The sequence below is a fragment of the Mustela lutreola genome, chromosome 7 (assembly GCF_030435805.1).
Source record: "Mustela lutreola isolate mMusLut2 chromosome 7, mMusLut2.pri, whole genome shotgun sequence".
Classification (NCBI taxonomy): Eukaryota; Metazoa; Chordata; class Mammalia; order Carnivora; family Mustelidae; genus Mustela; species Mustela lutreola.
In genome coordinates, this window is record NC_081296.1 from 57,973,095 (window position 1) to 57,995,636 (window position 22,542).

General features: G+C 36.7%; 2 protein-coding genes across 2 annotated transcripts; both read right to left on the minus strand.

Annotated features, from left to right (window-relative positions):
- Window positions 1-4,785: 4,785 nt before the first annotated feature.
- LOC131837121 (olfactory receptor 11G2-like) lies at window positions 4,786-5,739 on the minus strand. Its single transcript, XM_059183380.1, has one exon. The coding sequence runs from the start codon at window positions 5,737-5,739 to the stop codon at window positions 4,786-4,788; it is 954 nt and encodes a 317-aa protein (XP_059039363.1).
- Window positions 5,740-19,451: 13,712 nt separating this feature from the next.
- LOC131837122 (olfactory receptor 11H6-like) lies at window positions 19,452-20,381 on the minus strand. Its single transcript, XM_059183381.1, has one exon. The coding sequence runs from the start codon at window positions 20,217-20,219 to the stop codon at window positions 19,452-19,454; it is 768 nt and encodes a 255-aa protein (XP_059039364.1). The 5' UTR covers window positions 20,220-20,381.
- Between the last annotated feature and the right edge of the window lie 2,161 nt (window positions 20,382-22,542).

A 22,542-nucleotide genomic window follows, 5' to 3' on the forward strand; every position in this document is an offset into this window, starting at 1 on the left:
GTTCATTTGTTTGTTTCTTATATTTCACCCGTGAGTGAAATAATATGGTATTTGTCTTTCTCTGACTGACTTATTTTAGTTAGTATTATATTCTCTAGATCCATCCATGTTGTTGCAAACAGCAAGATTTCATTTTTTTTGTAACTGAGCAATATTTCATTGTGTATATGAATGCCACATCCTTTTATCCATTCACCTATGGATGGACACTTGGATTGCTTCCATATTTGGGCTCTTGTAAATAATGCTGCAGTGAACCTAGGGGTGCATATATCATTTCCAATGAGAGATTTCATTTTCTTTGGGTAAATACCTAGTATTGGAATTACTGGATCATATGGTAATTCTATCTTTAATTTTTTGAGAACCTCCATACCATTTTCAGCAGTGTCTGTGCCAGTTTGTATTCCCAGCAATAGTGCATGAGTGTTTCTTTTTCTCATATCCTTGCCAAAACTAGTTTCTTTTGTTTCTGATTTTAGCTATTCTGACAAGTGTGAAGCTTATCTAAATAGTTTTAAGGATCCTTATGCTATTAAATAAGTCACACAGTGCTAACATTAAAACCACAGATGGTACCAGAAGCTGTTGTTTACCTAGATTTATCCCAAGGTGAATTATGCCCTGAGTAATGTCCTAGACCTTATGTTTAGCTATTATTTACCTATATTCTAGGTAGATAAACACTTTAAATTCCTAATTCTTGTCTTGTATACTCTGAAAAATCATTACTATCCAGTTAAGGCTATTTCCTTAGTATATGTGCTGCTAAAGTGAGCAGTAGTCTGTTTCCTTAAAGACACATGTTGCACTCTGACAAGGTAGACTTCCTTCAAATTTGAATCTTCTTTATCAATTAGTATGTCTCAGTGGAGAATTACTGGCATACGGCGTTAATGCCCAAAGTGATCTATGATCTCTATTACATGTGTGCCAGTTGCTTCAATTTAGAAATGTAAACTAGACTTCTGTCTTCTTTTTAGAGATTGAATTACAAATAGAGACACTAAGGGGCTTTGGTACTAAAATTTCACTTACTTGATATTAACTCCAAAGCAAAATTGGATCCATTGCTGAAACGTATTCTTTTTTTTTTTTTTTTTTTTTTTTTTTTTTTTTTTTTTTTTTTATTTTTTATTTTTTATAAACATATATTTTTTATATACATATATTTTTATCCCCAGGTCTGTGAATCACCAGGTTTACACACTTCACAGCACTCACCAAATCACATACCCTCCCCAATGTCCATAATCCCACCCCCTTCTCCCCAACCCCCTCCCCCCGGCAACCCTCAGTTTGTTTTGTGAGATTAAGAGTCACTTATGGTTTGTCTCCCTCCCAATCCCATCTTGTTTCATTTATTCTTCTACCCACTTAAGCCTCCATGTTGCATCACCACTTCCTCATATCAGGGAGATCATATGATAGTTGTCTTTCTCTGCTTGACTTATTTCGCTAAGCATGATACGCTCTAGTTCCATCCATGTTGTTGCAAATGGCAAGATTTCATTTCTTTTGATGGCTGCATAGTATTCCATTGTGTATATATACCACATCTTCTTGATCCATTCATCTGTTGATGGACATCTAGGTTCTTTCCATAGTTTGGCTATTGTGGACATTGCTGCTATAAACATTCGGGTGCATGTGTCCCTTTGGATCACTACATTTGTATCTTTAGGGTAAATACCCAATAGTGCAATTGCTGGGTCATAGGGCAGTTCTATTTTCAACATTTTGAGGAACCTCCATGCTGTTTTCCAGAGTGGCTGCACCAGCTTGCATTCCCACCAACAGTGTAGGAGGGTTCCCCTTTCTCCGCATCCTCGCCAGCATCTGTCATTTCCTGACTTGTTGATTTTAGCCATTCTGACTGGTGTGAGGTGATATCTCATTGTGGTTTTGATTTGTATTTCCCTGATGCCAAGTGATATGGAGCACTTTTTCATGTGTCTGTTATACAAACTATTATAAGAACATACTATGAGCAACTCTACGGCAATAAATTTGACAATCTGGAAGAAATGGATGCATTCCTAGAAACATATAAACTACCACAACTGAACCATGAAGAAATAGAAAGCCTGAACAGACCCATAACCAGTAAGGAGATTGAAACAGTCATTAAAAATCTCCAAACAAACAAAAGCCCAGGGCCAGACGGCTTCCCGGGGGAATTCTACCAAACATTTAAAGAAGAACTAATTCCTATTCTCCTGAAACTGTTCCAAAAAATAGAAATGGAAGGAAAACTTCCAAACTCATTTTATGAGGCCAGCATCACCTTGATCCCAAAACCAGACAAGGATCCCACCAAAAAAGAGAGCTATAGACCGATATCCTTGATGAACACAGATGCGAAAATACTCAACAAAATACTAGCCAATCGGATTCAACAGTACATTAAAAAGATTATTCACCACGACCAAGTGGGATTTATTCCAGGGCTGCAAGGTTGGTTCAACATCCGCAAATCAGTCAATGTGATACAACACATCAATAAAAGTAAGAACAAGAACCATATGATACTCTCAATAGATGCTGAAAAAGCATTTGACAAAGTACAACATCCCTTCCTGATCAAAACTCTTCAAAGTGTAGGGATAGAGGGCACATACCTCAATATCATCAAAGCCATCTATGAAAAACCCACCGCAAATATCATTCTCAATGGAGAAAAACTGAAAGCTTTTCCGCTAAGGTCAGGAACACGGCAGGGATGTCCATTATCACCACTGCTATTCAACATCGTACTAGAGGTCCTAGCCTCAGCAATCAGACAACAAAAGGAAATTAAAGGCATCCAAATCGGCAAAGAAGAAGTCAAATTATCACTCTTCGCAGATGATATGATACTATATGTGGAAAACCCAAAAGACTCCACTCCAAAACTGCTAGAACTTATACAGGAATTCAGTAAAGTGTCAGGATATAAAATCAATGCACAGAAATCAGTTGCATTTCTCTACACCAACAGCAAGACAGAAGAAAGAGATATTAAGGAGTCAATCCCATTTACAATTGCATCCAAAACCATAAGATACCTAGGAATAAACCTAACCAAAGAGACACAGAATCTATACTCAGAAAACTATAAAGTACTCATGAAAGAAATTGAGGAAGACACAAAGAAATGGAAAAATGTTCCATGCTCCTGGATTGGAAGAATAAATATTGTGAAAATGTCTATGCTACCTAAAGCAATCTACACATTTAATGCAATTCCTATCAAAGTACCATCCATCTTTTTCAAAGAAATGGAACAAATAATTCTAAAATTTATATGGAACCAGAAAAGACCTCGAATAGCCAAAGGGATATTGAAAAAGAAAGCCAACGTTGGTGGCATCACAATTCCGGACTTCAAGCTCTATTACAAAGCTGTCATCATCAAGACAGCATGGTACTGGCACAAAAACAGACACATAGATCAATGGAACAGAATAGAGAGCCCAGAAATAGACCCTCAACTCTATGGTCAACTAATCTTCGACAAAGCAGGAAAGAATGTCCAATGGAAAAAAGACAGCCTTTTCAATAAATGGTGCTGGGAAAATTGGACAGCCACATGCAGAAAAATGAAATTGGACCATTTCCTTACACCACACACGAAAATAGACTCAAAATGGATGAAGGACCTCAATGTACGAAAGGAATCCATCAAAATCCTTGAGGAGAACACGGGCAGCAACCTCTTCGACCTCTGCCGCAGCAACATCTTCCTAGGAACAACGCAAAAGGCAAGGGAAGCAAGGGAAAAAATGAACTACTGGGATTTCATCAAGATCAAAAGCTTTTGCACAGCAAAGGAAACAGTTAACAAAATCAAAAGACAACTGACAGAATGGGAGAAGATATTTGCAAACGACATATCAGATAAAGGACTAGTGTCCAGAATCTATAAAGAACTTAGCAAACTCAACACCCAAAGAACAAATAATCCAATCAAGAAATGGGCAGAAGACATGAACAGACATTTCTGCAAAGAAGACATCCAGATGGCCAACAGACACATGAAAAAGTGCTCCATATCACTTGGCATCAGGGAAATACAAATCAAAACCACAATGAGATATCACCTCACACCAGTCAGAATGGCTAAAATCAACAAGTCAGGAAATGACAGATGCTGGCGAGGATGCGGAGAAAGGGGAACCCTCCTACACTGTTGGTGGGAATGCAAGCTGGTGCAGCCACTCTGGAAAACAGCATGGAGGTTCCTCAAAATGTTGAAAATAGAACTGCCCTATGACCCAGCAATTGCACTATTGGGTATTTACCCTAAAGATACAAATGTAGTGATCCAAAGGGACACATGCACCCGAATGTTTATAGCAGCAATGTCCACAATAGCCAAACTATGGAAAGAACCTAGATGTCCATCAACAGATGAATGGATCAAGAAGATGTGGTATATATACACAATGGAATACTATGCAGCCATCAAAAGAAATGAAATCTTGCCATTTGCAACAACATGGATGGAGCTGAAACGTATTCTTAAATAAAACTACTGCATCTTGTGGTGAGTGGTATTTGAGATAATAATGGGTCTTCATTGTGTAAACCTGGTGATTCACAGACCTGTAATCCTGGGGCTAATAATACATTATATGTTTATAAAAAATTTAAAAATTTAAAAAAATGGGTCTTTGTTATAGTAGTTTCTTAATAAAAGTTAATGAATTTAAAAGTAAAAAAAACTTAATGAATTTGTAGACAAATATATTACTCAGTTTTATTAAGGTAAGTTGCACTTGAGAGATGGAATTCAACTATTGCTTAGATTTTATGAATACCATGTTCAGTCTTAAAGATTCTTTTCAGAGCAGTCTTCATCTCCTTGTTCCTGAGGCTATATATTAGAGGATTGCAGAAGGGTGTTATCACAGAATAAAATAAGGTGATAAATTTTTGAATTTTCACTGGGTGTCGTGATCCAGGACTTACATACATTACCATGATGGAGCCATAAAACAGGGTGACAACTGCCAGATGAGAGGCACATGTGGAGAAAGCCTTATGTTTGCTTGCTGCTGAGGGCATTCGTAGCACAGCCACAATCACCAGAGCATAGGAGCAAAGAATAAAGAGAAAGGTGCCAATCATGAAAATAACATTGAAAGTAGAGTAAATGAACTGAGTGGTGGTGTCTTCAGAACAGGACAGCAACATCAATGGGACAGGATCACACACAAAATGGTTGATGGTATTTGGGCCACAGTAAGGCAACTGTGAAATGAGAACAACTGGGGTTAGGAAGAGGATGAACCCACATGACCATCCAAAGATGACAAGGCCAGTGTACAGCTGTTTAGTCATGATGCGTGGGTAATATAGAGGACGGCAGATGGCAAGGTACCTGTCAAAGGCCATGATGCAAAGGAAGAAGCCCTCATCACACCCAAATGAGAAGAAGAAGTAGAACTGTGTGAAACAGCTCACAAAGGAGATAGACTTGCTTGTGGACAGGAAATTGGCCAACATATTAGGGACAGTCGTGGTGACATAACATATTTCCAGGAGAGAGAAATTCCCCAAGAAGATGTACATGGGGGTATGAAGACGCCGGTCCCACCGCACAGCACAGACAATGGCTGCATTCCCCATCAGAGTCAGGGTGTAGACTACTGAGAAGAGTGCAAAGTAGAGGAGCTGCATTTCTGGGCTTGAAGGAAAGCCCATGAGGATGAAGTGGCTGACAGAGTTGGTGGTTTCTGTGCTGGACACATTCATTGGTCTGGAAGACATGGGAGGTGACTTGGTTATTGCACCTTAATGGGTTATGCTGGTTCTTCCTAAAAACACCAAAATTCTCTATCTTTTATTTGAAAAAGTAGTAAACAATAGTAAACAGACTTTTGTTTAAACAACAAAACTGTGGCTTTCATGACTTAGCCCCTGAGCATATATTATTTTAAAAAGTCACAATAATAGAAAAGAAGGAAAACATGAATTGGATGCTAGCAATTCACACTTTGTGATTCTGATAGATTACTTGTTTTCTACTCTTTTACCTATTTACCTGCACTATCAGTACTACATTTCTGTTCATTTGAAGTTCTTTCAACAGTCTATGAGTACTTGATTTTTTAAGATTAATAAATGACTTAATAATAAAAAACTAAATCAAGATGCTTTAAGAATCTATATAAATGTAGTACAATGATAGGATATAAACAGATATTTTTCACCTTCAGTTCCCCCAGGTTACTCATGGTGTTTTAAAGTGACAATAAAAAATACCTCTATCATTCTGGGATTTATGCTTTTTGTTAATGCCAGTTTCTGGATTCATATCATTTTGTATAAATGATAGACAACTGAATGCACTGTACACTATGAGAAAAAGTTCTATACCTTTGCCTCCAAATTGCTCTGGCTACTTTAATAGACTTCCATGTGCATATGTGAACCAGAAATGCCCATTATGGCAATTGACCTGAGGGAAAGCAGCTAGTCTGTCACTGTGACCATGTTAATTGTGCCTATACTTATACAGTACAACCCATGGTCAAGGTAGCTGCAAGAAAAATGGGAAAATAGGTTTTAAGTTTTTTTTTTTTTTAAGATTTCATTTATTTATTTGACCGAGAGAGAGAGATCACAGGTAGGCAGAGAGGCAGGCAGAGAGAGGGGGAAGCAGGCTCCCTGCTGAGCAGAGAGCCCAATGCGGGGCTCTATCCCAGGACCCTGAGATCAGACCTGAGCTGAAGGCAGAGGCTTAACCCACTGAGCCACACAAGCACCCCAGATTTTAAGTTTTTGTGAGGATTTCCATAGTCAGTATTTTTCCTCTACAGCCCTTTTCCACAAGTTTCTTTTTCTCTTTTAGATAGACCTTTGGTATCATTTTACATTTCACTAAGTGCCATCTAGGCCTTTCTTATCTGGGCAAATCTGAAACAAGGAGCTTCTTCCTTCTCTCTCTGGCTACTTCCATTTCATGTAGTTGTTATTAAATTGAAATTTAGGGGGCACCTGGGTTGCTCAGTAGGTTAGGCCTCTGCCTTTGGCTTGGGTCATGGTCCCGGGGTCCCGGGATCAAGCCCTGCATTGGGCTCTCTGCTCAGCGGGGAGCCTGCTTCTCCCTCTCTCTCTGCCTGCCTCTCTGCCTACATGTGTCTACTTGTGATTTCTCTCTAAAAAAAGAAAAAAAAATACATTGAAACTCAGGTCTGTTTCCTCTGACCTTTTATATGAAGTGAAATATTTTCATTCAGAATATTTATTAAGCTTCTTCATTGTGTTAAGTGGTCTTTTGAGTGCTAGAGAAGCACCTGTGTGAATATGACAGATCTTGCACTATGGATCTTATAATCAGAGATTAACAAACTTTTAATACATTTTTGCTGAATTTTTGTTTTCCACTCCTGGAAGTATTTTTGCATTTTATCAGGAACATTTAATAAATCAAAGAAGACTTTTCAAAGTGGAAATCCAAGACTTTAAGTCAGAGAAGCCCTGGGCCAATTTATATAAAAGTCAGACCACATAGATGGCTAACCCTTTCATTTTACCTTTGAGACAGAGTTTAGATTGGAAGGACTAGTTATAGATTCTCATTGCCCTGAGGTTGTGCAATGGTTGTAGAAGCTCAGGTCAGCCTAATCCTTGGGTCTTGGGTTTTCTGAAAACAGTTCATTAATGTTTTTAAAGAAAGAATTCGTTCATTCACACAGAGATTTTGAGAAATCATATCCCCTAATACCTTTTTAAAAGAAGTATTTTGGAGTGTAGTTGACATACAATGTTATATTAACTTCAGGTGTACAATATAGTGATTTAATGCTTTTATACATATTGCAATTCTCACCATGCTAAGTGTAGTTACCATTTGTTACCAAGTATGTTATTAAAATATTATTGATTATATTTCCTATGTTATAACTTTTTAATATTCCACTGTATTGTCCTTTTGTCTTTAGACATTTTTGTGGTCCTCTTTACTCAGGACCCAATGTCAGCCTTTTCAGTTAAATTGTTTTATTTAAAGAAAGGTCATTGACATAGGATTTGTTTCAAATCATTATTGATACTCACTCTTCTTGTTTTAGAATTGGGGATAGTAATTGTCCAATGCCAGAGTTTAGGGTACAACTTATATGTACAACAAAATAACAGTAAAATGCAACATGCTGAAAACTTTGTACTTCAAAAAGAATCCATATTAAACCAGGGATCATTAGTGTAATGGAACTGAAAAGTAATATATGGGCTTGGGAGAGAAGATATCTTTGGAAAGAGAGATTTGCCATATTTACCCACCAAGCAATAAAAGCTTCAAAATGAATCCTTCTGCAGCAAACTGTCAGTTAACATACATCTTCACTAGAAATCCTAAGCTACTTTGTATGTATTTTTCTATTAATTTTTTAGAGTAATATATATAAACTGAGAAATATTCTCCAGAATCCAGGGAAACAAGGAAATTAGTATTTTAGGACTTTATTTATATGTTAGCATTTCATTCTAGTGAAATATTTTCATTTTTTTCAAAGATAAGAAAACACTTTCTTTCTGAATTTTGCAAGAAATTCAAGCACACGTGGCTCACATGTTATACAGTTTCTACTTACTCCTTGTATGAATGCCGAGAAGAGGGTCAGAGACCAGACATAAAATATTACTTCACAGAGCAACAGGCATGTAAAGGAGTTCCAAGAAATTGGATGATCCAGTTTGTAATCTCTCATGGATTTCAAAGAGTGAACTGTACAAGGTATTTTTTCTCTAGTTTCAAAGCACATTTTTATGGTCAAAATGAAAGCTCAAATGACGGTGTTATATATGTCTACTTTTTTTTTTTTTTTTTTTTTTTTTTGCCTCATGACCTTTTGGGATTTGAGATTTATCCTCTTGAGGATTTGGTTGTATTTTTTCAAAATAGATAATTTTTGAATTTTCATTATAATCAAACACCTATTCTTAGTATTCCATAGGGAATAGTGAATCTATAGAAGTTGAGTCTATCTTTTCTTTCTTCTCTAGTAGCCATGTATTGTTGAAGGCTTTTGGGGAATAATTAAGTCATAATAGCTACAACTGGGAGCTCTATCATTGGGTTCCCTTTATCTATTTTGAAGAAGAAGGAATCATTCTTTGACCATCAAATATCTGTACTTGGGGTAGTTTTGTCACAGATATCTGAGGTACATTTTATGTATAGCAGAAAGAATTGGCAGCTTAAACTTTTGGGAACAAGGGCTAGAATGGTGATTGTCAGGGACCAGGAGAGGAAGGAAATGGGGTGATGTTGGTCAAAGGGTACAAAATTACAGCTATAAGATATCTATCTATCTATCTAATCTATATATATATTTTTTTTCTACATATAATATAGATATATAAGTTCTAATGCACAGTGTGGTGATTATAGTTAACAACTATGTGTTATATACTTGAAAGTCACTAAGGAAGTAGATTTTGAGTGTTCTCACCACCAAAAGAAAAAAAAAGGTAAGTATGTGAAGTGAAGTGATAGAAGTATTAACTAACTGTATTGTAATTATTTCACAATATACACATGTATCAAATCATCATGTTCTAATGTTATACACCTTAAACTTATATAATGTTATATGTCAATTATATCTTAGGCTGGAAATAAGTGGCAGCTCAAGAAATTTAATTAGCATTCTGTTATTTCACAAATATTTATTGAATACTTGCCATATGCTGATCACTATTTAAGATCCCAGGAATATTGTATGAAACAACCCTAGGACCCCTGTCTTCACAGTACATATTTTCTTTTGGAGGTAGCAGTAAATAAGTAACATAAATAAGATAATTATGAAGTATTATTAGGAAATATTATGGATAAATAAATAAAGTAGGGGGTGGGGAGGGAATACTAGAATAGGGAGATTTTGTGATTTTAGGGTAGTAAGGAAATCCTCATAGAGAAGGTAACATTTATTATTTTTTACCTTTTAAAAGATTTATTTATTTATTTATTTATTTATAATTTATTTATTTGAGAGAGGGATCTCAAATAAATAAGTAAATCTTTTAAAAGAGAGAGAGAGTAAGAGTATGAGGGAGGGAGGGATAGAGGGAGAAGCAGACTTGCTCAGCAAGGAACCTGACACAGGACTCAATCCCAGGAGCCTGAGATCATGACCTAGGCAGGTGTTTAACCAACTGAGCATCCAGGCATCCTGAGAAGGTAACATTTAAACAGTGTCTTGAAGTGAGAGAACAAACTGTATAGCTATCTGTGGTATTGCATTTCTGGCAAAAAGGTCAATCACAAGAACCAGAGGCAGAAGAAAGGGTAATATGTTGGGGAAAGAGGAAAGGGGCCAGCCAGAATGGCAGTGGAGAAAGGAGCAGGACAAGATGGTAGAAATATAACAAGGTAAATGTACCTATGAGCTATTGTAAAGACTTCAGCTTTCACTGTTTAGAAAGGGTTAGTGGAGGTGTTTGGCAGAGAATAAAATGATCTGGCTTGAGGCTTTTTTTTTTTTTAAATTTTAAAACTTGGTACCTAAAAATATGCATATTGTAATTGTACAGCTCTCTGAATTACTAAAAACCCACAAATCCACTTAACCACCACCTGAGTAAAAGAACATTACCTTGCATCTCAGAAGCTTCATTGTCACCTTTCCTGATAGTACTTTCTCCAGAATAACCTCTATCTCTATTTTAAATACCATCAATTTGCCTGTTTGGGGATTTGGGATTTTCTCTCTTGATGGTTTAACAGTATTTGTTCAAAAGAGGAGATAATTTTCAAAATTTTACTTAGTTATAATCAAACACCAAGTTTTTAATTTGTTTTTGAAATGTGCATAAATGAAATCATGCAGCATCTATTTTGTGTCTGGAATCCTTAACTCATAATTAAATTTGTGAGATTTATCTGTAATGTTTAATCTAACTGTCGTTCATTTAATTTTATTGCTATATATTATTCCTTTATATGATTATACCACATTTCCACCTTATTGTTGTTGGGACATTCAGTTAGAGGGTAGTATGAGTAATGCTGCAATGAATAGTATTCTACATATCTCTTGGTGTATGCTTACAGAAATTTATGATATATCTATGTGTGTGTGTGTATAATATATATATATATATATATATATATATATATATATATATATATATATGAAATTTCTGGATTCCAGGAAATGCATTTATTCAGCTATAACAGATAATGTCAAAGAGTATTCCAAAAATGGTTGCCCAAATGTATATTCTCACGAGTAATATGTGCTCATCCTCATTATTCTGTGTTTTTTGTTTTGCTTTGTTTTTGTTAGTCTTTGATTATGTCAGTTTTTTGAAAAAAATATTTAGGCAAACACATCCCATGTTATATTTGGGTATAGTCTTTTTTTAATAATAACTTTTCAAGAGTCTTGCCTACTTTAAACTATTGGGAATTTGTTTTTACTTCAAAGGCTTAAAGATACTTTCTGAAAACAAGACTTTAATCAGTTAGATGTATTCCAAATATTTTCTCCCATTTAACTGGCTTATTTTCCAGTCTCATAATTTCTTTTTAATAAACAGAAATTCGTTTTTTAAAAATTTGAATTCCAGTGTAGTTAGCAAAGTGTTTATATTCATTTTGGTTGTACAACATAGTGATTCAACAATTGCATGTATTACTCAGTTCTCATCAAGAGAAGTGTACTCTTTAATCACCATCACCTATTTGGCCCATCGTTCTATCCACCTCCTTCCTGGTAGCCATCTGTTTTTCTCTATAGTTAAGAATCTGGTTTATGATTTGTCTCTACTTCTCCCCTACTTTGTTTTGTTTCTTAAATTCCACATATGAGTGGAATCATATGGTATTGTCTTTCTCTGACTGTCTTACTAATGAATAGAAGTTCTTACTTTTAATGCATCTAATTTATTAATCAAGTTTCTTTATAGCTAATTCTTTTTGCTTATTTTAAAGTTATGAAAGTATTCTCCTTTATTTTTTAGAAGTGTTAATATCTTACTTTCAAATTTAAAATCTGCAATTATCCTAGTCATAATTTCTTTGTATGAAGTGACATATATAGCTTAGATTTCATTTTTCCACTTGAAAGTCCATTGACCTAGACATTTTTTTGTTGTTAAACCTGTATTCTACACCTGCTCTGTAGTCCTATTTTTATCATAAATTAAGTGGCCCTATATATGCATGGGTTGGTTTCTGGATTCTCTATTTAATTTCATCTGTCCTTTTATAGTTTTCTTTTAAAGGTTTTATTTATTTATTTGAGAGAGAGTGTGAATGAGAGAGAGCATGAGTTGGGGAGGAGCAGAAGTGTCACGGCCTGTGCGACAAATCAACCAGGGTCGAGAGGGTAAGAGGATGATGAAAAGAAATTAAGAGACAAAGAGATGGGGGCAGGAGGAGCACCAAGGAGGATGTCCAATAGTGCCAATTTTATTCAAGGCTGTGAGGCATTATATAACTAACAGAAACAATCATAAGGAAAGTATCTATTTTTAGCTGATTACTAAAGAGTTTGCAACATGCACAGAAAATCCTTCAAGCTTTCCCATTATCTATTTTCCAAACACCAATAGCAGACCTTCTAGCAACAGATGTACTGACTTCAAGGCCACTCAAGACATAGTTGTGCAAGCACAGCACAGCCTTATAGTGGTGTAGTCTATAGCCCGCGCAAGGACAGCAAGGACCAGCCAAGAATTTCTGACCCCGGCCAAATCGTCTCTATCTGACTAGCAAACGTGTGGGAAGTCATGTAGGCAAGCGCACAACACATAGCACAGACCCTTTCTCAGTGCTACTCGACTTTATCGACCTAAGCCTTTTGTTCGGCTATTCAGCCTTTAGAGGAGGCACAAGTCAGGGCCTGGTTTGGTCCTCGTCTCAAGCCTTACCGTGGCCTCCCACACAGAAGGAGAGGGAGAATGATGCGGGTCTGGATCCTGGGACTCCCGGATTATGACCTGAGCAGAAGGCAGATGCTTAACCAACTGATCCACCCAGGCACACTTCATCTGTCTCAATTATTTAACTAATTTTAAAATTTGAATTCAACTAGCCAACATGTAGTACATCATTAGCTTCAGAGGTAGAGTTCAGTAACTCATCAGTTGCATACAACACCCAGTGCTCATCCCATCACACACCCTCCTTAATGCCCATTACCCTATTACCCATCCCCCTCCACCAACCTCTCCAACAACCCTCAGTTTGTTTCCTATAGTTAAGAGACTCTCAAATGGTTTTTCTCCCTCTCTGATGATTCCCATTCATTTTTTGCTCACTTCCCCAAGATCCTCTGCACTGTTTCTTATATTCCATATATGAGTGAAGCCATATGATAGTTGTTTTTCTCTGATTTCGCTCAGCACAATACCCTTCAGTTCCATCTACATTGATGTAAATGGTAAGTGTTCATCCCTTCAGATGTCTGAGTAATATTCCATTGTGTGTGTATGTATATACACATTCTATATTTTGTATAAATTTTATATAACTAAATATTTTAAATTAAACCAATTATCAATGAAAAATGAAACCAATGAAAAACCCTCTGACACAAAATTTTTTGAAAATATGTTCTTTTGAAATTTCTATATTTAGTCATGGCAGTAAAATAATTCTATCAAATTACAGCACTTAAAGGGCAATGCAACTCCCATTGAAAGTGTTCTAAGATGGAGGCATAATACTCCATAGTGTATATGGACCACATCTTCCTTATCCATTTGTCTGTTGAAGGGCATCTTGGTTCTTTCCACAGTTTGGCAACTGTGGCCACTGCTGCTATAAACATTGGGGTACAGATGGCCCTTCTTTTCACTACATCTGTATCTTTGGGGTAAATACCCAGTAGTGCAATTGCAGGGTCATAGGGAAGTTCTATTTTTAATTTCTTGAGGAATCTCCACACAGTTCTCCAAAGAGGCTGCCCCAACTTGCATTCCCACCAACAGTGTAAGAGGGTTCTCCTTTCTCCACATCCTCTCCAACACACATTGTTTCCTGTCTTGTTATTTTGGCCATTCTAACTGGTGTAAGGTGATATCTCAATGTGGTTTTAATTTGAATCTCCCTGATGGCTAGTGATGATGAAAATTTTTTCATGTGTCTGATAGCCATTTGTATGTCTTCATTGGAAAAGTGTTCCTATCTTCTGCCCATTTTTTTGATATGATTATCTGTTTTGTGTGTGTTGAGTTTGAGAAGTTCTTTGTGGTCCATATACACTATGGAGTATTATGCCTCCATCAGAAAGTATGAATATCCAACTTTTGTAGCAACATGGATGGGACTGAATTGTGCTGAATTATGCTGAATGAAATCAGTCAAGCAGAGTCAATTATCATATGGTTTCACTTATTTGTGGAGCTTAACAAATAGCATGGAGGACATGGGGAGATGGAGAGGAGAAGGGAGTTAAGGGAAATTAGGGGAGGTGAACCACGAGAGACTATGGACTCTGAAAATCAATCTGAGGGTTTTGAAGGGGCAGGGGGTGGGAGGTTGGAGGAACCAGGTGGTGGGTATTAAGGAGGACACGTATTGCACAGAGCACTGGGTCGTGCAAAAACAATGAATACTGTTACGCTGAAAAGAAATTAAAAAAAAAAAGTGTTCTAAGAATAATTTAAGTTTCAAGCAGTGCATACATTTCTTATGTTTGTTAACTTAATGTCTTTATCACTTAAAACCACAAAGAAATACATTATATAATTACAGAAATGATATACCCCACAAAATGCTTTTGAAAAAAAATATATATCTCACATCACATCTTCTTTATCCATTACATTCTTTATATATTCCATTCTTTATCCATTCCACAGCTATTGTGGAAATTGCTGCTATAAACTTTGAGGTGCAGGTGTCCCTTCAGAACAATACAATTTGTATCTTTGGGGTATATACTTGGTAGTGCAATCATCTCTCTTTTTATACTTATTGTACCAGCAGTACATTTTCTTAATTTTCATAGCTTTATAATAAGTTTTGATATCTAGTGAGAAGAGTCCTCCAAATTTATTTCTCTTCAAATTCTTTTTGGTAGTCTTTGCCCATTGCCTTTTCACATAAATTTAGGATCCTCTTGTCAATTTGCACAGAAATTATTGCTGAAATTCTGAATGAAATTGCTCTGAATGAGAAGATTTACTGTCACCTACACAATTACTCTTATAATCCATGGACTTGGCATATCTTCCTATTAACTCATGTCTTCTTGAATTTCTTTGAATAAAGTTTTATAGTTTTTTATAAAGAAGGCTTGCTAAATATATATATTTTTATTTTTTTCTACTGAGCCCTTCTCCCATTGTTTCTCACTGTTATAATTTAGAGAGACAGGGTTGGCGGAAAAATTGTAACATGAAAATCTGCAGCCAATTGCAAGGATGTTTGTGAAGTTTGTGGACAGGCTTGTTGACCTCATTCCAAACTTGGCAGTTTGAATTCAATTTCTTACCACCTCCCCAATTATTGCAGCTGGGGATCCCTTTACTAGATAAAGCAGTAAAGTCAGAGCAGTCTAGGCTTCTTTAAGGCTGTCTTGAAATACAGAATCCCTAGAGCTTCTGGATGCTTTAGTTTCCTTTTTCTGGTTCCTTTCAATTTGCCCTTACTTTCCTTTTCCTCCAGTTTTATTGAGAAATAATTGACATACATAACTATAAGTTTAAGGTGTGCAGCATGGTAGTTTGATTTACATGTGTTGTGAAATGATTACCACAATAGATTTAGTTAACCTCCATCATCCCATATAGATACAATGAAAAGAAAATTTCATTTCTCTTTCATGAAAGTGAGAAAATTTCTCTTTGAGATGACAACTCTTAGAATCTATTCTCTTGGGGCGCCTGGGTGGCTCAGTGGGTTAAGCCTCTGCCTTCCGCTCAGGTCATGATCCCAGGGGCCTGGGATCGAGTCCCGCATTGGGCTCTCTGCTCAGGAGGGAGCCTGCTTCTCCTCATCTCTCTCTCTGTCTGTCTCTCTACCTATTTGTGATCTCTCTCTGTCAAATAAATAAATAAAATCTTAAAAAAAAAAAGAATCTATTTTCTTGACAACGTTAAGTCTCAAAGCTCTGTATTTTGCACTTCTTTTTTTTTTTTTTTTTTTCCCAAACCTGGGATCAATACTTAGCACATAGGAGACACTCAGTAAATATTTGGAGGATGAGTATATCAAAAAATGAATAAATGAGTGAAGGAATGTTTCAAAGCAGGGAAAGAAAAATGTGGGAAAGAGAAAACACATCATAGTACAATATCCAAATAATTGATACTGACAATTTAATTTTAGCACCACTGAGTGTGTTTGGTATGGGGAAATAATGTACATTTGTCAGTAGTAAGCCCATGGCCTGGGAGAGTTCCTGTATGAATAATGTGAACAGAATTTTGTTTCCAGGGTAGGATGTGGTTTCAGGATTGATAAAACCATTCATTTGAACCTATGATCTTAAAAACAGTCTAAAGCACATTGCATTGGGGATGAAATTCAAGGGGGAAATTCAGAAAATATCCTGGGTATATTGATAGAGAGGCCCGAAAGGATATGGGGGAAAACTAAAGACAGAACTACTGAAGAAATTAAGCTTATCAGAGTATACAGATCAGGTCATTTTCCCACACACAGGGCAGATAATTAGAACCCTGGGAAGGAAGGGTGCCTGGGTGGCTTAGTTGGTTAAGCACGTGCCTTTGGCTTAGGTCATGATCTCAGGGCCCCAGGATCAAGCTTGGGCTTCCTGCTCAGTGGCGAGTCTGCTTCTCCCTCTCCCTCTTCCTTTCCATGCCTCTCATGCTCTGTCTGTCTCTCTCTCTCTAAAATAAATAAATAAAATCTTAAAAAAAAAGAACACTGTTCTTTTGTTTTAGGGAGACAACTTTGAAGGCCTGAGACTCACTTGCCTAAATCTCTCCAAAAATATCTCTTTTCATGCACTCTTATCCTGGATGAAGCACCTTTAATAGCTTTTGCACTTATATAAAGATTTTCTTTTTATTATTTTAAGTTGCATACCACATAGGAAATTTGCTCTTGGTTTGATTATGAGGCATATACACTGTGCTAGAAAATTATATACAATTAAAATCACTATTTCAGAAAAATCTAAGAAAAAGTTGTCAAATATGATAAAATATAGAAAAATTATTAATGGCACTATGAGTCCCTCTAAATCAAATTGTTATTAATCTTTGTTGCATTTTCCCATTTTTCCCATTCCTAATTTATTTCTAATAATACTATAGCAATTTTTTGCCTATCTTTATAAAAAATTTTAAAAATTGGTTTATTTTTATTTTATTAAAGTATAGTTGACACACTGTGTTACATTAGTTTCAGGTGTGTAACATAGTGATTCAGTGACTCTATACATTATGATGTGCTTACCACAAGTGTACCTACCATCAGATACCATACAACACTATTGCAATTCTATAGGCTTTATTCTCTATGATGTAATTTTATCCCTGTGACTTATTCATTCCATAATTGGAAACCTGTATCTCCCACTTCCCTTCATCAATTTTGCATGTCCACTTACTGCTTTTTCCTTTGGCAAGTGGAATTACTGGATCTTTGGTATTTCTATTTTTAAATTTTTTGAGGAACATCCATACTCTTTTCCATAGTGGCTATATCAATTACATTTCCTATCAGTGGTGCACAAGGCTTCTTTTTTCCCCCTCATCTTTGCCAACACTTGTTATTTCTTGTCTATTTGATTTTTACATCACTGTGACAGATGTGAGGTGACATATCTCATCATAGTTTTGATTTTCGTTTCCTTGATGATGAGTGATGGTGACATCTTTTCACATATCTTTTGGCCATTTGTATGTCTTCTTTGGAAAAATATCTATTCAGGTCCTCTGCCCATTTTTAAAATCAGATTGGTTGTTTGTGTATGTTTAATTCTTTAAGTTCTTTATGTATTTTGGATATTAAACCCTTCCTGGATATATCATTCAAAAATATCTTCTCTCATTCACTAGGTTGTCTTTTCCCCTTGCTGATGGCTTCCTTTGCTGTGTGTAAGTTTTTTATGTTGGTATTGGCCCCGTACTTTCTTTTTGCCTTTGTTTCCCTTGCCTGTGGGGGACCTATCTAGAAGATATGTTGCTAAGGCTAACATCAAAGAATTACTGCCTATGTTTTCTTCTAGGAGTTTTATGGCTTCAGGTCTCTCATTTATGTCTTTAATCCATCTCGAGTATTTTTGTGTATGGTGTAAGAAAGTAGTCCAGTTTCATTCTTTTGCATGTGGCTGTCCAGTTTTCCCAACACGATTTGTTGAAGAGTAGCCACAGTATCTTCTTTCTTTCTTTTTTAAAAAATACTATCTTATTTCTATCCTCAGACTCATACACACTATCATTGCTGCATGGTTAGTATTAATTCTAATACTAAAAATGAGAAAAACCCTTTAAAATCATAAAGCACTTAAAATATGAATCATTAGAAAAATTAAAATTATGAATCATTATTTTTCATTAAGTTTTTTCCAAGTAATCTTGTTTCCTGGTCTCATCTCTTGTTTCAATACATTTATTCTTTTGTATTGAGTGATACTGGGGGTAGTACGATAAGGAATACGATAAGTTATAAGAACCTATAACAACCCAAAAAGTAAACAATTGGGGAAAAAACCCTTATTTTCACAAAATCCTATTTAAGAATTAGATTTGCTGAGGAGAAAATTTTTGGCAAGCCCACTTTGAGGAACAACTGAAAATTACAAGGGGCTTCATGTGTAAAATAATTATTCTGAATAGAAAGAGAAAGATGTTCTGGTTGTTCTGGTAGGTGGTGGGGAAGACGATGAGGAAAAGAAAAAGAGGCAGACCAGGTATAATATGAAAGATTGACTGGGTGTTCAGCAGTGGCCTTTCCTGTAACTCTCCCTAACCCCAACCTCTAGTCAGGTTAATAAACCCACACAAAACTGGATTTTCTTTGTTTTTAGATAAAATGTTGAAGGGGTGAGTCTCACATGCAGATTGATGTAATCAAAACAAGACACAAGGTAGATTCAGGAGTGGGAGAAAAGAAGCACACATGAACATGTTTGTATGATATGTAGGGAGATAGCCGTGGGTACTTTAAACAGGTGATCACTGAGAAACTGGGGATCAGAGACAAATTTACCTATATATGTAAAAGATAGAAGCTGACAAGGTGATATCTGGGTTATATATGGTTTTTCTGCAGAGGTCTGAGAATGTTTCACATTTTCCTATTTGCATATAAGACACACAGGAGTACTAATATAATAAAGTCTAGTACAAATGATTTATGCAAGTTCTTATAAGATCTTATTTGTATTTGCCTCATTGATATACATTTCTAAAAATATTCCAGGGAATATGGGAGACATATTTGCCTCTCAAATTTGCTTAAGACCATTAACCTCCTGTAATTTTATATCACTATATGTCCTATACATATATGGATTCTAGTTCTTGAGAGGCTATCTTTGACCAAATCTCATAATCTGAAACAGTTTTCTCAGGGCCTTCTTCATCTCCTTATTCCGGAGGCTATAGATCAAGGGGTTGAAAAATGGAGTCATCACAGAATAAAATAAAGTCACAATTTTCTGGATCCCTGCTGGATTTCCTGCTGTTGGGCTCACGTACATCACCATGATAGAGCCATAGAATAGGGACACCACAGCAAGATGGGAGCCACACGTGGAGAAGGCCTTATGCCGACCTTCTGCTGAGGGGACCCTCAGCACAGATCTGATCACCAGAGTATAGGAGTTGGTAATGAAGAGGAAGGTGGAGAAAATGAGGACTGAGTTAAAAATGGCACAGATGATCTCAGTAGCAGGAGCTGGCACACAGGACAGCTTCATAAGGGGCCCTGGGTCACATAAAAAATGATCAATTATATTGGGACCACAAAAAGGAAGTTGGGAGATGAGGTAAACTGGGAGGAGAAAACAGGAGAAGCCACACACCCAGCACCCAGCTCCTATTCTGATGCAGCGCTGAACAGTCATTACTGTGGGATAGTGCAGGGGCCTGCAGATAGCAAGGTACCTGTCAAAGGCCATGGCAGACAAGAAGAAGGTCTCAGTGGTACCCATGGAGAAGAAGAAGTAGAACTGGAGGAAGCAGCCATAGAAGGAGATGGTGCTGGTTTCAGAGAGCAAGTTGGCTAGCATATTGGGGACAGTAGAAGTGACATACCAGATCTCCAGGAAGGAAAAATTGGCCAGCAGGATGTACATGGGGGTGTGGAGATGGTTGTCCCACCACACTGCAGAGATAATGCATAGGTTTCCAGTTAGTGTCAGGACATAGATTGCAAAGAAGAATGAGAAGAGGAGGATCTGAATCTCCCAGGAACAAGGGAATCCAAGAAGAATGAATTCACTCACAGGGTCTGAGTGGTTATTTTCAACTGGGTTTTTCATTTTTTTTTCTCTTCAAACTGCAATAGTAAGACATCACCATGTAACAAATGACTACATCTTGAGATGTTTTTCAGTTTTCTTTACGATTCAATTGACAGCACAGTTTTAGATTACTTGAAGATATTGGGAGGAAATAAGGAACTTGGGGCTGTGGGTGCTTGTTACAGCTTTACCATCATGATTACCATACTCATCATGGGCCATTAAACCCCTGCCTTTTTATGTGTCCTCAGCACTGCATAAAATTAAGATAGATGCTTCTTGTCATTCAGAGGCTTTCAACCAAGTTCAGAAACATCAACTTAGAGTCAACCAGTGCTATCAGTGAGGCCACCTGTGACCTCTTATTTTTGAAGATCTCCTGAAATCACACAATTTAAAATGTTACTTCCTCTCAGGGTTTGGTGATAGGCACAATTCTTCAAAGTATTCTTTATTTTTAGATTTGTTCCTTTTACAGTTAAAAATTTGTTTCTGAAGAGGAGTAAGCTTCTTGTTCTGTCACCTTGAATGAACATTTTAAATAAAATTGGTATGAATAAATGAGGTTTTTAAAATATTTTTTTGCATTTATTTTTTCATGTTCTTTTTAAATTTATTTTTTATTTATTTTCAGCATAACAGTATTCATTATTTTTGCACCACACCCAGTGCTCCATGCAATCCGTGCCCTCTCTAATAACTACCACTTTGTTCCTCCAACTTCCCACTGTTGTTCCCGCCACTTCAAACCCATCAGATTGTTTTTCAGAGTCCATAGTCTCTCAGGGTTCACCTCCCCTTCCAATTTCCCCCAACTCCCTTCTCCTCTCTAACTCCCCATGTCCTCCGTGCTATTTGTTATGCTCCACAAATAAGTGAAACCATATGATAATTGACTCTCTCTGCTTGACTTATTTCACTCAGCATAATCTCTTCCAGTTCCATCCATGTTGCTACAAAAGTTGGGTATTCATCCTTTCTGATGGAGACATAATACTCCATAGTGTATACGGACCACATCTTCCTTATCCATTCGTCCGTTGAAGGGCATCTTGGTTCTTTCCACAGTTTGGCGACCATGGCCATTGCTGCTACAAACATTGGGGTACAGATGACCCTTCTTTTCACTACATCTGTATCTTTGGGGTAAATACCCAGTAGTGCAATGACAGGGTCATAGGGAAGTTCTATTTTTAATTTCTTGAGGAATCTCCACACTGTTCTCCAAAGAGGCTGCACCAACTTGCATTCCCACTAACAGTGTAAGAGGGTTCCCCTTTCTCCACATCCCCTTCAACACATGTTGTTTCCTGACTTGCTAATTTTGGCCATTCTAACTGTAAGGTGATATCTCAATGTGGTTTTAATTTGAATCTCCCTGATGGCTAGTGATGGTGAACATTTTTTCATGTGTCTGATAGCCATTTGTATGTCTTCATTGGAGAAGTGTCCATGTCTTCTGCCCATTTTTTTTTTTTTTTTGATATGATTATCTGTTTTGTGTGTTGAGTTTGAGGAGTTCTTTATAGATCCTGGATATCAACCTTTTGTCTGTACTGTCATTTGCAAATATCTTCTCCTATTTTCTTTTTTATTTTTTTAAAGACTTTATTTGAAAGAGAGCAAGTAAGAGAGATCACAGAGGGAGAGGGAGAAGCAGACTCGCCACTGAGCAGAGAGTCTGATGCAATGCTTGATCTCAGGAGCCTGGGATCATGACCTCAGCCAAAGGCAGACACTTAACTAACTGAGCCATCCAGGTGTCCCTAATCGAATGAGGTTTAGACTAAACACTAACGATCTCTTTTAACTGAGATTTACCCTAACTAGAGTACACAGGCTTCAGTCTTCAGTTGAAATTTATCACATGCAGGGAAAGTACCTCATGATAGTATTCTATATATATTTTGTCATGTAAAGTAAAAATAACTATGGTATTATATCACTGAAAGCATGTGAGACTTGAATTATATTAATTGGAGATCTGTGCATAGACTAGTCATTCTCATTTCTCTCTATATATTATCTCAAGCTTCTATGTCAGAGTTTCTCCTGACTGACTTGATCTGTACATGTTTTCCCAGGACCTAATGCCTGATATTTTTCCTTCTTCACTGATCCTCACCTAATCCCTGATATTTTTCCTTCTTCACTG